The sequence below is a fragment of the Teleopsis dalmanni genome, chromosome 2 (assembly GCF_002237135.1).
Source record: "Teleopsis dalmanni isolate 2A chromosome 2, ASM223713v2, whole genome shotgun sequence".
Lineage (NCBI taxonomy): Eukaryota > Metazoa > Arthropoda > Insecta > Diptera > Diopsidae > Teleopsis > Teleopsis dalmanni.
This window is the reverse complement of record NC_051847.1, coordinates 85376162-85392423: the sequence shown is the minus strand read 5'-3', so window position 1 is coordinate 85392423 and position 16262 is coordinate 85376162. Positions and strand designations below refer to the sequence as shown.

The 16262-nt window shown below is 28.0% G+C and overlaps 1 protein-coding gene across 1 annotated transcript; it reads left to right on the top strand.

Moving 5' to 3' along the window:
* The first annotated feature begins 4560 nt into the window (after positions 1-4560).
* On the top strand, positions 4561-6004 carry LOC119679583 (peroxiredoxin-6-like). The gene is made up of 4 exons (XM_038092028.1): positions 4561-4643; positions 5236-5610; positions 5675-5750; positions 5815-6004. Exons 1-4 carry the CDS (start codon positions 4561-4563, stop codon positions 5941-5943), a joined length of 663 nt encoding a protein of 220 aa, XP_037947956.1. The 3' UTR covers positions 5944-6004.
* The last annotated feature ends 10258 nt before the right edge of the window (positions 6005-16262 follow it).

Sequence of the window (16262 nt, the reverse complement as noted above, 5' to 3'; positions counted from 1 at the left end):
TCTGTAATTTAAAAATCAGTTTAAGTCACTTATTGATAAGGCATTTAATATATGGTATTTGGACTATAGACTTTCAAAGCTCATATCCATATGTTAGCAGCAACTTATCTCTGGCATAATTCAATATTAAAATAATAATAGGCCTTTCCTTTTGTAAGCATGTTACAAAAGAACAAATAAAATAAGCAGTGTGGTTTCATATGTTATTTTTAAAATAAGCAGTTCTTCTTTTGCGATACGCTTACAAAAGAAAAGGACTAATATAATTATTTTATACCCGAAAATGAAATAATTATAAATATATAAAAAAATTAACTTTAAATCTAAACTTCAATCATCAGTATCTGAAAACAATTCGTATGAGCTAAAATTTGATGACATTAAATAATACAAGACTGACTATATGTTAGAGTTTATAACATTGTTTGGAGAAACTATATGTGTACTTAATGCTGTTTGTATACAACTATATATAGCTTCTAACTCACTAAAATTACCTGTTCAAATTGTAGCGCCATACGACTAAAATAAAAAGCTGAAGAAATATTTGAATAATAAAATCGTAATTTGATAGGAAAAATGTTTGTTTACCGACTGATTAAGGTAATGACTGGCATAACCTATAGTTTTAATTTGTTGCCTACTGTTTACTGTTTATTAAAAACAAACTGTTTTTATCGATTTATAGATTATTAATGCAATATGAAAACAAATGTGTAAATAGAAAAAAAATAATAATGAATTTTAATAGCAAATATATGTATACATATACATACTCCTATAAGCAAGATCTCAGAAGTACAAAAACCGCTACAAAATTACATGTCTTTTATATTAATGAGATATTTATGTACATATGTATATGTTATCTATATTTTTTATTTTTTTTTTAAGTAATTAACAAAAATTCAAATGAGTATTTTGACACAATGAAGTATATCGAGTAGAGTATTTTCCTACTCAATATATTAAATAATAAACCTACAAACCGATATTAGTTTCAATCTGTATTATGGCTCATCCATTTTACTGAAATCCAAAGAGTATTTCCTTAATCATATATTATATTATGTAGATAATTGGCTAATAAGATCTGAACACATTGAATATTTTAATAAATTCATCCAGAGACAGTGAAACTAGCTCTTCCATTCCTATTTTAAACACTAGTTGAAGTGTATTAATCTCAGGGCAGGGGATGAAGAGCATCAGCAATACTTTTCATAATTTTTGCGATGAAGATTTCAGAAAAAATTTTAGATTTTAACGATCTGCTACTAATCATTTGACGAGTATATGCATATATGCGTATATGCAATTAATTAAATTTAATACTTTAATAGATTTATTTCTAAATTTCAATCACGAAATATAAAACAATTGTGGTGGTTATAATCGGAGGAGATTTATATATTTTTATGGTATAATATAAATACAAACATCTTTTGAAAAATTGGTATTTTTTGGTATATCAAAAGCTGCTGCGTGGAGAATAATTGAAAGAGCTAGTGCTTGACTCATGTCAATTGGACATCAATTTATAAAGTAACCAAATACGGCCGAAACACTTTTTAATATGGCAAAAATGACATCTATGAAAAAACGTCCGTTCATAATTGGTTGCATAGACAGCACACATATTAAAATAAGTGTTCCGCACCGTAGCTAGAAGGCTTATTCTAATACGAAGCATTATTAGAGCTTAATTTTGCAGGCAGTTTGCGATGTAAATGGTCTTTTTATAAACGTGTATTTTGAAGATCCTAGTTCCTTATACGACAGCCGACTTTTGCGCAGATCCCAACTGTATAGTACAGCATAAATTACAAACAAATTCCCCAAAGGTACTTTTCTCTTAGAAGATTCTGTATATCCTTATTTAAATTGGTCTGTTAGTCCATTCAAAGATAATGGTTCTTTGTTATTCGCCCAAAGAGAACTTTATTATAGCAATAATATGATCTATTTGTGTTAAGAAAAGAGGAATGTAGTTAAGCTGTTTGGGTCATAGTTTTACAATACGATGAAATGTTTGATCATGACCTACAAAGCTTTAGTAGTTTAACACCAAATATACTTGGCATAGGCTACATCTATTAGGTACTTAATATTTTCTCACTTTGACATGAAATTACTTCTTAGCCTCATTAACGTACGTATATGTATTTAAATTTCGTTCGATCAATTGAACTACATATACTTACGAACTTGCTTTAGGGGCAACAATCTTCCGCTAAGATTAATTGAATTCCAGTGAATCTAAAAACAGCTGTTTTTTGTTTAGGTCTTCGTTTTCGACATAGACATGTGCCTCTCCTTGACGCGTGCGAATATTCGATTTTAAACACGAGCTTTTATTTTTAGGTTTTTTTCTCCCACTTCAGCAATCTAAATCCGATAAAAAATTGTTTATAAAAACTCAGTAAACAATAAACAAAAAATATTATTGACTAAAGTTGCCGAAATCTGCCGGTAAACAACTTGTTTTGTTTTGCTTTTATTTCAGCTCATAAATTGATGTTTGGAGCTTACTCTGCATTGCGCTACATTTTCTGCAAGTATTATTAGTAGCTTAGAAAGTATTGCAATGTATATAGTTGGTAATTCTATATGTTCTAATGAAAATAAAATATTAGATATTTTATAATAGCAAATTTTTTAAGTGGTGTTGGAAAAGTTGAATGCATGAATTTTGAAGAAGCTCTTTAATAATATAGTGGCGGTTAAGACTATATTCAAATCACATATATACAAGCAAAAGTAATTTGCTTGTAAAAATTGTAGAAGTACATGAAATAAATCAAGATTTGGCACAATATTTAAAGAAAGTGTTTCCGCTTAAAAACATCTTGTTTTAGATCTGACACTGCTAGTGGAAGTAGTTGTCCAAATTCGCAATCACATTTGTTGAAGGTTCTTAAAATAAGTAAATGATCTAGAAAAATGTCTTCCTTTATATTTTAAAAATTTCTTAATTACCATCCATATCTCAGACAAATCAAATAAAATATAAGAAATTTACTTACTTGTCATAATCACAAACGACGAAGGATATGAAATATTGAGTTACTTGAGAAAAAAATGAAGTGATTTCTCGAATTCTATTATGCACATATCTATTATATATTTTTTATAAAATATGAGGTAAATAATTTAAAATCTCTTAAGTACTTTTTTCGGACTAGTTCATTTGTGACTCAACATCAGAAGAAAACTTCTATAAATCTTTGTTTCAACAATTTACAAAAAAAATCTTCTAGAAGCTATTGTAAATAATGTTAATACTAAAATTATACAGCCGACAACTCTCAATAGAGTTGCTCTCAAAACATTTTTTATGCGTTTAACCGTTCCTGAGAAGGAATGGGGGACTCTTCTCATGTACTTATATTTTTTAAATATATCAGACATTCGTTTAATAATATTAACTTATTATAATTAGATAATAATTTCCTTTCAGTTATCAACAGTTTTTTTTGCAAATATATATGTATATGTAACTGTAACTATATTTGAATAATAATGTTTTAATTATCTTGATTATTTTCTATCTATTTTTAATAATAATGTTAAATTTTCTTACTAATTTTTCGTCTCTAAGTTCTAATATTGCAATAATCTTCTCGTTTATGTACTAAGCATTCTCAATTCACAGCTGTTTTATTGTGATAGTAGTATTAGAGACTGAGTAATATCTTCACTTACTTAACAATATGTTTTCAGTTGGACGAGCTGAAATTAGATTACCCTTATCTGAGTAAACAAAAGCAGAAAATAAACAATATTCACCAGCAAATAAGGAATTTGATAAGGTCTAAGTCATTTCCATAAAGATTACCTATTGTTTTTATTTTTATATGAAAACCTATTAATGTATGTATGTTTTGTATATAGTAGACCCGTATATGACATAATGCACTATTAGTTGATTCTGAGATGAATTTATGAATTAAAGAATATTTGCGATAATATTTGTACATATATGGTATATATATGCGACACTGCTGGCTTTATAATTATTATTTTAATGTTTATTTATCATATTTTCCTTAAGTAAAATTTTTAATTATATGATAATTATGTTTATGAGATAAATACTTTCAGAAATAATTGAAAGAAGACCTGCTCTGTATATGGAAATATATTATGTCTCAATTTAAAGCAGTAGTGTTGAAATCAAATAATTCTTAATTATTAACCGAAAATATTAAAATCTATTTTAAAGATGGAAAAATTCTGTTTATAAATTTATGAGAACTAGTAAGGAGAAGCAAAAATAATAAATTAATAAACTGCGACATCTTATAGAATTTATTATTTTTGGGAGAAGCAATATGTTAGTATACTGACGAAATGAAGTATAGTTGCCGAAGAGTTGCAAAGCAACAAGAACAATACGTAAAGGTTCACAGATAACGACGAAATTCATATATAAATGTGGAGCTCACCGGAGAACTGAGAACAGAAAGCGATTGTTTCTGGTTGTGAACACTACGTTGTCTTCAATAATTTTCGTGATATTTTTGTGATTTACTTTTTATCAAATTATTTTCCTACAAAATGCGTTTGGGATCGACAGTGCCAAATTTCAAAGCTGAGACCACCAAAGGTCCAATTCAATTCTACGATTGGCAGGGAGGATCGTAAGTCTCCCTTATAACTTTAATTATAATTAATACAATGACTTTAAATTTAATTATTTAAATGTTTTGTGAATAATTAAAACTGGAATTCATTTTAATAATAAAATTCTAATGCCATTCGATCGGTCGTCTGATAAAAACCGAACACTTGATAATCGAAATAATAAAATCGTTTATTTTGGGAGTGATTAAAATATTTAAAGTATTTAAATGCATTTCACTAAAACAGTTTTAAGAAATATTTGATTGTGATTGCAATCAATAGATAAAAATTGAAATAATTTATAGAAAATATTGAAATGAAATTAATTTAATTTTTTGAAGTCACATATATAGGAAATAATTTTGCTAATATTCAAAATTTTAATTTATCTAAATATATTGTTTTTAATTAACTAAACTCGCGTTATAGTTATTTTATATGAACTCAAATAAATTACTTTATTAAATTATTTCAAAGTCATTAACTACACTGAAGAATATATAATGACACCGAGTTTCTTGATTCAGTGGCCGTATTTGTTAAAAAAAGTTAATAAACATTTAACATTGGGCAAACATTTTACAAAATATTTTACTTGTTTCATTTCAGTTGGGTTGTTTTGTTTTCTCATCCCTCCGATTTTACTCCAGTATGCACCACTGAATTGGGACGAATTGCAGTGCACCAACCAGAGTTCGCCAAGCGAAATGTTAAGTGTTTGGCACATTCTGTAGATGCACTCAAATCCCATGTTGACTGGGTGAACGATATTAAATCCTATTGTCTCGATATTCCCGGTGAATTTCCATACCCAATCATTGCTGATCCCGATCGTGACTTGGCAGTGAATTTCGGAATGTTGGATGAAGATCAAAAGAAGGATCCCGAAATAGGTAAAACCATTCGTGCACTCTTCATAATCAGTCCTGATCATAAAGTGCGTTTGTCAATGTTCTATCCAATGTCCACAGGACGTAATGTCGAGTAAGTTTGAATAATTTTCATAAAGTGAAAGAAAATGAAAGTAATTTGATATTTTTTATTAAAGTGAGATTCTTCGTGTCATCGACTCATTGCAATTGACTGACAAACTGAAGGTTGTTGCTACTCCAGCTAATTGGACCGTAAGTAAACCAACAATTTGAATTAGAGGAAAAGTATATAATTATGTTTAACTTCATATTACAGCCTGGTACTAAAGTGATGATTCTTCCTCATGTCACTGACCAGGAAGCAGCCAAATTATTCCCCAAAGGATTCGATAAGGTTTCCATGCCATCTGGTGTTAATTATGTGAGAACCACTGAAAATTATTAAAACAGTGTTTAGTTGAGATGTGCTCTGTGTACTGTACTGATTATATTAAATTTTTATTTTTGTGTTCGTTAAATAAAATGATTTTTTTTTTAAATTAATTGCGGTTTTGGTTTTTTTTTTGACATTTTTGGTGGGTTGTTGTTGCTGTAGCTTATTGGAATCTAAACGTAGTTAATATGAAACGTTTACACGTCAAATAAATCAATTGGGATGTAGATAGGTGATGGTTGATTGTTGATAGGAGGGGGTAGCGAACTAGGGAGAATGAGTGGATTGGAGATGGCTAGGGTTTAATTTTGGTGGGTGATATTAGCTTTTAAGTTTAAATGGAGTTAAATTACAATATTTAAAACAAGGCTTATTTAATTTTTTTTAATGCTTTAAGTATAAACCAGTAAATTGACTTGATAAAAATCTTGAATTAATAATTTTCCATTATTTCTTTAAGTCATAAGATCAATTATTTAGCTATTCGAGTTTAATTTTAAAGAAGTCATGACTTTTCCTACCTTTTTATATAAGGATTATGTTTTAGGCGGCGATTGATTAAATTAATTTTTTTTAATGCTAATATTTTCTTGCCCAGAGTGAGGAGTCTTTATGACTAAAAGAAACTATTTAAAAGTTAGAAGGATTTGAATAGCAAAGAATCAACAAGGACTAAAATTTTATTTAATTTATTGAAATTTGGCTGACAATACAACGGTGTTTCAAGTATTGCAATGTACTCATCATCAGTGGTCTCAGGAAATGTTCGAATTTTTTAATTAGTTGATAGTTCGTAGTTCGTGCCTGTCAAATTAGAAGCGATGACTAATGGTGTCATCGCGATTAAGCATTGAAAGTGTGTGCAGCCTTGGCTTCTTATGGAAAAACACGATTCTAATTTAACAGGCAGGAGTTCTAAGCCTGGCACTTGTAGCCCAAAAAAATTATATGCGGACAAGAAACTGATCAAGTAAAAATTCAAACATTTCCTAAGACTGATGAGTACTTGCCAATATTCGAAACAACGTAGTATGGTCAGCCAAATTTTAAATAAATTAAGTAAAACTTTTGTATTTATCTTTTCTTTGCTATTCGAATCCGTTTAACTTTTAAATAAAATTAACTTAGTTCAAATTTCATTTAAATTTAATTTAATTTGAATTTATTTTGTAAAATTTTTCATTTATATAATTTAATATAATTTAATTTTACTTAACTTGATTTAATTCAATTTATGTTAATATAATTTAAATTTAATTTAACTCAATTTAATTAATAATTAAATAATATAAAATTGATTACTTTTAGTTTAAAATAAATTAAATACATTCATATTAAATTTTATTCAAATTTTAAATTTCAAATGTTTTGCTCTATTATTCAACCGTAATTGCACAGAAAACACAGACCGTATTAATATACAGTCTTTATACAAAAAGCTCTAAAATGGTGTACAGAGAACTTTATACGGTCTTTATTATAAGCTCCCAATATAACTGTTAACTTTACAGCGCTCTTTAAATGAATAAAAATTAAAAGAATGTAAAGAAAATATTCAGCATTTTCTGACTGAGTTTACATAAAGCAACAAAATATATTTGAAATAACAGCACAGACCGGTCTTTGACAACAGCGCAACTAAACTTAATGAACTCCAAAAGTGGATTGTATTTCATTGATAAGAGAAATTATTAAATTGATTTATATTTTTGAAGCTGATATGCGCTTAAGACTAATCAAAACAAGTTTCTCTCGTAAAATACCGCTAAGTGTTATTTTTGCGGCTTTGGTGGATTTCGCTTATCCCCAAGTAAAGTTTACAACAATAACAACTTACCAACAACATACCAACAACAATAATAACAACAACAACACGAAGACTTACTTATCTGTAACGTACGATTGTTGATATATTTTGACATATTTTTTGTTATTGTAGAATGTTGTCCTGTTATGATACAAGTGGAAGGCAGCAACAACAGTGACGCTAGCATTCAAAAGTGTACTGTGTACGTACAGTGAATGTTGTGGGTGTTGAGGCGGCAGGCTGTGCATGGCTTAATGCATTGTTGTTTTGGCATTACTTTGGCGGGTAACTGTAGTCCGCTGATGAATTTCGATTTCAGTTGAAATCATACAGCCTGCGTGTTTGGTCTAGCAAAAGCAATAACGAAGGCGACCACGACTGCTACAGTGATTAAGTAATAAGAATTATTTAAAGAAATATAATTTTTAATTAAAATTTTTGAAAAATATAAAAAATATATTTATCGTGTAAATGTTTTATTTAATAAAATTTGTGGAACATGTATTGTATTAACAGAATTATAGTGTAAAAAAAATAATCGTTAACTGTTAAAATTTTTCTGAATTAAATTTTTTATTTTTGTACAACCAAAACATGAGCGAACTTGTTTTTTGTATTTTAATCAATTTAACAAAAAAAAAAAAATTGTCTAAATAATTTGAAAAAATCAAATTATAATTAAAATAATAAGACATATTATTTATAGAAAATAAATACTATAGAAAATATGATTTTTTTGTGTTCTTCAAAAATATTTTATTGATTTTCTATAACTCCATAAATACGTTAAAGTGTAATTATTTGTGTAAAATTATCACAAGAACAAAACAAGACAAAACAATAACAACAACAACAACAATAACACTAATAACAATAACAACAAAAACCACCGATGAACAATAAAAAATGTGTAATGATAACCTAGTTTCCCTTGATGTTTCCTCGATGTTCCCTCGAAGACATAATGAAAATTAATAGCTTTTTTAATAGATTTTACGGAAATGTCCTGTTGCTAGTACGGAGACATTTATAAAAATTAATTTCTTCAAAATGTAAAGATGTAAGCCGAAGGCGTAATTAATAAAACTAATCAATAATTAAATTGGCATAAAAACAGTGTAAATTTAAAAAAAAAAAAAATTCGAAATGTTTTCAAAAAAATTATTTATATTTTTATGGGATACTAATGGGCAAGTGCTCAAAACAGTGGATAGAAAAATAATGACAAAAATAAAATTTAATTAGTGTGAAATATATAGATATATACTTTGTACTTAGGTAAGTTGAATATAAATAATAACTTAATAATTAAATTAAATAAAACAGTATATGCTCACAAATAGAAACGATTTTGTTTTTGTTTAAATATTTCCAATTTTCGAAATGTTTCTAATTTCTGGTTAGTTTTTTTATAAAATTTAAAAAGACCATAATTAATTTAAATATTATATTTTTATTTTTGTTATAAAATTTAATTTAACCAGGACTAAGGTAGATTATGTAGCAACCCAAATTAATAAAAAATGATACTCAGTGAGTTATTGCTATAATTAGTTTTCAGTATTTAAAAAAAAAAAAATTTTAATACGAATATTTCGGTTTATATAATTTTTTATTAGAAAAATAATATCATAAATGACAAATCAGATTGCCTTTTTCAATAATTTTCAATATTTTTCAATTAATATATATATAAGTAAAAAAAAAACCTGAAAATTTTATAGAATAGATAAAGCGGTTTTTTTCGAACAGTAGTAAACCACAACAAAAATTAATTTTATATTATTTTAATTAATTGAATTTTTGGCTGACCATACAGCTGTTTCGAGTATTACCAAATACCCATCATCAGTGGTCTTGGAAATAATTCTTGTATTTAATTATTCATAAATAATTTTTTGAAACTGCAAGTACCAGGAATCGAACTCGTGCCCTGCCGAATTTGAAGCTCAGAGTAAGCGTTCATTAGTCAACTGACCCAAAGCCGATTTTTTTCTGCTTGCAGATTTATTTTACTGTTTTTAAGCATTTAAGAAAATGAATATCGCTAAATCTATTGATATAATTACTTATTGATATAACTTTTTACATTAAAACTATTTAATAGAAATTTTTATTTATAAAATGATTCCTTCTTCTCTACATAATTTAAATGGTACTTTTATTTACCATAATGGAAGAAAAAATGCACGTTTTCAATATAAAATATTTCTTCTTTCCTAACACCTTGAATTCTTCTCAAATATACATTTCAGCTGAATTGAGCACCGACTGCATGCATTACCAAAGTGATAATAAATTAAATTAAATAGATCAAATCATATGAAATTTTTTTTTTCTCTTTTCAATTCAAGCAATTCTTTTTTTTTTAATTTGTAATTAAATTTTTGCCTATTATTGTTATAATTCAGCTTAAGAAACCCAAAAGTAGGAATATAGATTGATTAGAAGACTTATAAGAACCCAGTTCTTGTGTAATAAAGAAATACCTATGTGAAATTTTTTAAAACAGTTAGTTAGCTCCATGATAGTTGTTTATTTTCTTATATATATTTAAGTAAAATTGAGAATTGACTGCATGCATGACAGTAGTGAATATAAATTAAATTAGGTACCAAGGAGCCTGTAACCATTCTGAGATTCGATGAAAATTATTAAAATTATGAAATATTATGAAAATATTTATGAAAATATCATAAATGGTATGGATTACTATAAGTATTTTATTATAATATAGATTAATTTCGATATAAGTAGCTTTGTTATACAAGCCTAGAGTAGTGTATAATTTTTTCAATATTCTTTATGCAGGGCTAAGTAGGTACTTCCTAGTATTAATACTTATGTAATTGTTTTATTAAAAAATGTCACTATTTTCTTGAAAAGTAATATAGCACATACTGGTATTAAAAATTATCCAAAAACACCTGGGTTCAGTGTTTACTCATATCGTCCTGACCGTAAATTGCACACATAGTAAAAAAAATTACATGCTTTATTTCTGAAATGTCGCCTTTTAAAAACATCATCGTTTGATATAAATGGATTAGTGTTGTCAGATATATGGGAATCAACACCATTTAGTGACAAAAAACACGAAAATTTTTTGTATTACCCAATTTATAAACGAAAACAGCTCATCTGTAGGATGAAGATCATATATAGGATCTATAGGACAGTAACAGTGCTGTTTAGCGTTAGTACGTGTCATTAAAGCTTAAGATCACGGTGCTCTACAAACACATGTATCAAGATAATGCGCCGATAAATGTCGCATTGGAAATTCTAATGAATTTTCGCCAGTATTATTGAAGTTAACCTCTGTTGTTTGGGTCACAGCACCCGCTGATGAATACGCAACACCACGTCGAATGATGATAAAGGAATACCAATTAACCTTCCCGCGTTAGTTTGGGTATTAACCATAGCTATTACGATACTGTTAACCTCAGTTGGTTGGGACAGCTGAAGCTGCGGGCACCTGACCCATGTAGTACCAGATTTACACCTCCGGTCGGGTGTCATAAGTGCCGTGCTACTTACTACAATATAATATTGTACTAAGGGGAATATTCTAACCCCTTACAAACAGAATAATTATTCTTATAATAATAAGAAAATTATGCCGGCGCTGTTAACTCTTTTTCTCCATGAATTTATAGGTTTAAAATAATCTTAAAAAATTATCTTAAAGTTACGAAGTTATTGGGCTGAAAACTTTTTAACCAAACCAACTTCTTGAAGGTTGTAGGAAGTCCACACATTATTAATATATATTATTAGTTTAATAAGTGAGTTACTTTCTTAAGATTTTAATGATGATCTATTTATTACAGGAATCTTTTTCCATAAAAAGTGTATAAGCCAGTGTAATTCAGTTTTTATTGTCACATCAATAATAGTAAAAACAAAATCTCATTTAAATATATGTAAGTATAATCTATAATAATAATAATAATTGTCTGAGAGCTAAATGGTTTTTAGTTATTCTGAATAAATAGTTCAGACATAAAGATCCTGCAGCGCACAGAGTTTTATTTATGCAGGTCTATCATTTTTAACTTTACACTATGGCATACATAATTCTCTCAATTATAAATTAATTCTAAACATATATTAGTTAATTGCAATAAATATATACCATAAATATTTGTTGTAGAAAACATCTCAGAATACGTTATTAAGGGATTTTTTATATATTATATATTAGTTTGTGTAAATAAGTAAAGTGTAAAGTGGAAAGTGATGGTCGCGATACTTAAAATCATTTTCAATAAAATCAGTCAAGACTTAAGATAGAAGATCAAAACTAAATACAGGTTCACGTCTGCTCCACAAAAAAAAAAAATTAGAAAAAAAATATATTTAAAGACACATTTCAACTTTTATTAATATTTATTTTATATTAAAATTATATGTTATAACATAAATTTTTTTTAAATTAATTAAATAATTTGATTTATAATATATATTGTAAGGCGATAGCAACGAGAGAATAAGAAAAGTGGCAGTTGTGGGTACTTAATCGTTGTGGGCAGAAGATATTTCATCATTCATTTTCCATACGATATACATTTATAATAAGATATGCAATTTAAATATTTGTAAAAAATCTATTGAAATTGTTGTCTAGAATGAATACGTATGACTGAGTTTACTGGTTTTAATCAAAATTTCTTATTTTACAATTAGTTTAATTTAATTCAATGCTTTGATTTTATTATAAACAAATGGTTTATATTACGGAGCTATTTCCAATTTGCTCAGTTTGTGCAACAGTGTTTACTGCTGGAACCCGACTTGCCTCCAATATCCGCCTTTTTTTGTTCTCTGTTAACTGATCGTTGAGTTATTACGTTTTCAAATACGCGCACATCGTTGTGCTGGTGTTTCATTTATTCTATCAATGGACCCTTTATTCATATATATTCCTAGAAATGGGATTCTTTTCCAATCTTACATTATTTATGAAACTTGATAGTGAATCTTATGGTTTAATATTTTACTACCTCTGTTTTCTTGCTAAGAAAATTTATTCGTCTTATGTTCTCTTCTATTTTTTACGCTTTTCAATAAATTTTATATGCACTCAAAAAAGATATATCTTAAATTCATTAGTGTTTGAACTAATAAAAAACTTTTCAGTTTATGTTTTATATGCCATAGTATATTTTAGTGGAATTCGTATTGTTTTTACAGTTTTCTGACTCATTGGAATTCACTAATATTCCCTTATATGTCCATAGAGTTGGCATAAAATCGATAATAATTTTGATTTATTATTCAAATTTCAGATTCTTTTACTTTTCTGTAAAAAAATTTTATGCATATACCAGTCACTTTAAATTCAAACAGTAATATTTTATCTTTTTACTACAAATACAAAATTGCAAAACTTTTGATGTTACAGGTACGAGTATGCACAGGTTTTTCTAATGATTGAATGCTGTCCAGGGACTACTGAACTAGAAAAACACTTCTATAGTTTTTAAAAATGTAAGGATTAAAAATGTAAGGATTACCTTGGGGGTTATGTGTATTGTAATTTGTTCACTTTAATGTTAAAGTTAACAACAGAAAATATACAATGAAACTATAGATGTAGGTATAGTATGCATTTGTAAGAAGTTCTTCTAAATGGAATCAAAATTAAAATAATTTGTTCATTTATTTTTTGGATTCGAAAGTTTTCTCCCTACTATACACTTTCTATTCGAAAGATATATGTTTTCATAGGACATAAAATTCTTAATGAAAATATTTTGAAAGATAGTAAATTTCCACATAAATATTCAGTACTTTTCTACTTATAATCCCTACTTATTTTTTTATGAATTTGGTTTTTTTCAGCCATTGGAGTCATACACTTTCCTAAAGAATAGTTTTCGGGTTGCTTTCGAAAGTCACTTTTTTTATTTATTATTATATTGTCAGATAGTTTTTATGAATTGCAAATAACTCCATTAAGAATATTAGTGTTACATGCTAAATTAATTCGTTTTGCTGTTTGGAAACTGTAGTAAAGACTTAGTCGAGGTGGAGGGAGAAACGAATCATCTTAAATTAGCTAAGAAAACCGTTTTGAATCCACAATTCTTCATAATAGTGAATTAATGAAGATCAAACTAGAACCAGCAAGAAGCATTTATAAGGACGAGAGTCTGGTAGTAGTGGAGATACTATTAAATACCTCTGTTAAAGAAAGGAGCCCCAAACGCATAAGTCTCTTTGTCTAAGTCCAAGTCCGGCCAGAAATGGTGTGTTTTCTTCGAGAGTAGGTTTGACATGCATTGCAGGCTGAGTCTAGCTCTATATCGTCCTATGGTTTAGTGTCTTGTAAAGACACATATTAACCTAGATACCTCTGATTTGCTAGTGTGAAGACTCAGAGGTTTTAATTTCAGGTAGAGTCTCTTACAAGATAATAATATATATAACAGAAAAGATTTATGAAATGATTTAACTAACAAGTGTATACGTTCAACTGATCAATATATAAGAAGAGTGTTTGGAATGCTAGCAATAATAAAGAATCAAGGACTTTCCAATCTATAAATCTTTAAAAATTTTGGGTTTTGGTTTTTGCTCAGAGACAATTAAAAAAAATATATATTAGTTCTTTCTCGGTTTTCGCTAAGGCAAAAATGTCCGTTTCAATTTGATTCCGAGGGAATATTTTTTACACATTTATATCCAGTTTTATTGTCCTAGTTACAATTATTTTATTTATTGGAAAAATTATTAGAAAGCATCGAAACCCACAGTGTGAGACTTGAACCCCGTAAAACCACCTCTTAGGTATGAATGAAGAAGATTTCCACAGCAATGTGGAAACTTCATTTCAGTAATCAGGAGAGAGATGAGAGCAGATAGGCTTACCACCTACAACAACAGTAGTTGGAACTGTAGAACATAAATTGTTCCTCAAATAATGAATGTAGCAAAAGAGGTAAAGCAATCCAAGTAGCTCATTTTAAACATGATCGAAAAAACTAATAGGTTGCTAAGTATAAACAATTCAGAATTAAGATTCATTATTGATTCTTTTTGGATAACATCATTCAAAAATTGTATTGAAATATGCAAAAACATATATTCTATGAATTGCAGAGTGAAGCTTCTGCTTGCTTTATCTGTTAGTATCTATTAGTTAGTATTGAACTATTGTTTCAAACCCGAAAACATTGCTGTATTTATCAATAGTTATAATTTGCCTCAGTTAGTTTAGAAGGCTTTCTACAGAGATGATATAACTAATCTCAATGATCACAATGTGCTTCTTCTTCTAATAAGTATGTTAACCAACATATAGTAACAGAAATTTATTTTATTGTTTATATATGCTTTAGGTTGCAATACATAATATATTTTTGTATTAAACTGGTTTTTAAATACTTTTTTTTGCGGAGAGGCGGTCTAAAGATGCCTAAAGTATCGTCACTATCTCGTCGTAATAATGATATTGCACGGACTTGCACATACTAAAAACAATCCCATTCGTATATCAGACCGTTTCTACCTCGGAGTTTTATCATGAATACTTCAAGGTAGGGTCCTCATGTTGGTTTTCCAATTATAATTTTTTTTTCGTTAATTTGCGTCCTGTAAATGCAATATTAGTAATCAATTTAAATTTGTTGCTCATTTGTATTGCTGTATTATATATGATGAGATTATCATGTGGAATATTTAATATGATTATTATTTTCTAGCAAAAAAAGTCTCTATTTTATTCTATTCTATTTTAATTTTAAATATTTTTTTTTTGCTTGTACTGCAAAATAAATAGGAGACACAGTCTGCTCTCCATTTTATTATCATTTACTAAATTGTACAAATTTCAAGAACAGTTTGCATAACATTAATATTATACCCACATCTTTCAGATGTTTCGAGTTATTTCGAGATGTTTCTTTTTTGATTAGCTTATTTGTCGCGTAATTATCTATATCGTATATATGTTGGAAATATATCTTATATATATATTTATTTTAGTCTATTTGAGCCAGTGCACTTGAGCACTTTTACTCTTTCTTAACTCGAGATATTTTCAAAACCCGTCTTTACGCCTTGACTGGATTATTGTTTATCACGTCATCAGACTAAGCAATAATTGACCATAGATCTTCATACCTCTCCGAGGAGCCTGTAACCATTTTGAGATTTCATAACACGGTGTTGGTAAGTCTGTCAGTTTTCGCCAGTAATCTGTCAGTAATTTCAGGGCTCTATCCTTTATGTAGTTTTTGATAGGATCAATCTTGTGGTCTTTGAGACTGTTATTCGTCGTAATGTACGATGGTACTTTGAAAAGTCTTCTCAGAGCCTGATTTTAGTCAGACTTTAGCAATTTCTAGTTGGCGAATAGTATTGTTTGAAGCTTTGCTAAACGTTACACAACTATATAGAAGTGACTGACGAATTATTTGGTTATATATCGGATATATAGCGTATATATATCAGATAAATATCATAATGGGAACTTTCTGTGAATTGTAACTGCGTCAGAAACAATCTAGATGTA

What these genes read in the sequence shown, in the direction of transcription:
- LOC119679583 (XM_038092028.1), top strand. Translation starts at nt 4,561, where the DNA reads ATGCGTTTGGGATCGACAGTGCCAAATTTCAAAGCTGAGACCACCAAA. An exon ending in TACGATTGGCAGGGAGGATC is followed by an intron (nt 4,644 to 5,235) that starts GTAAGTCTCCCT and finishes GTTTCATTTCAG; the next exon opens with TTGGGTTGTTTTGTTTTCTC. An exon ending in CTACTCCAGCTAATTGGACC is followed by an intron (nt 5,751 to 5,814) that starts GTAAGTAAACCA and finishes TTCATATTACAG; the next exon opens with CCTGGTACTAAAGTGATGAT.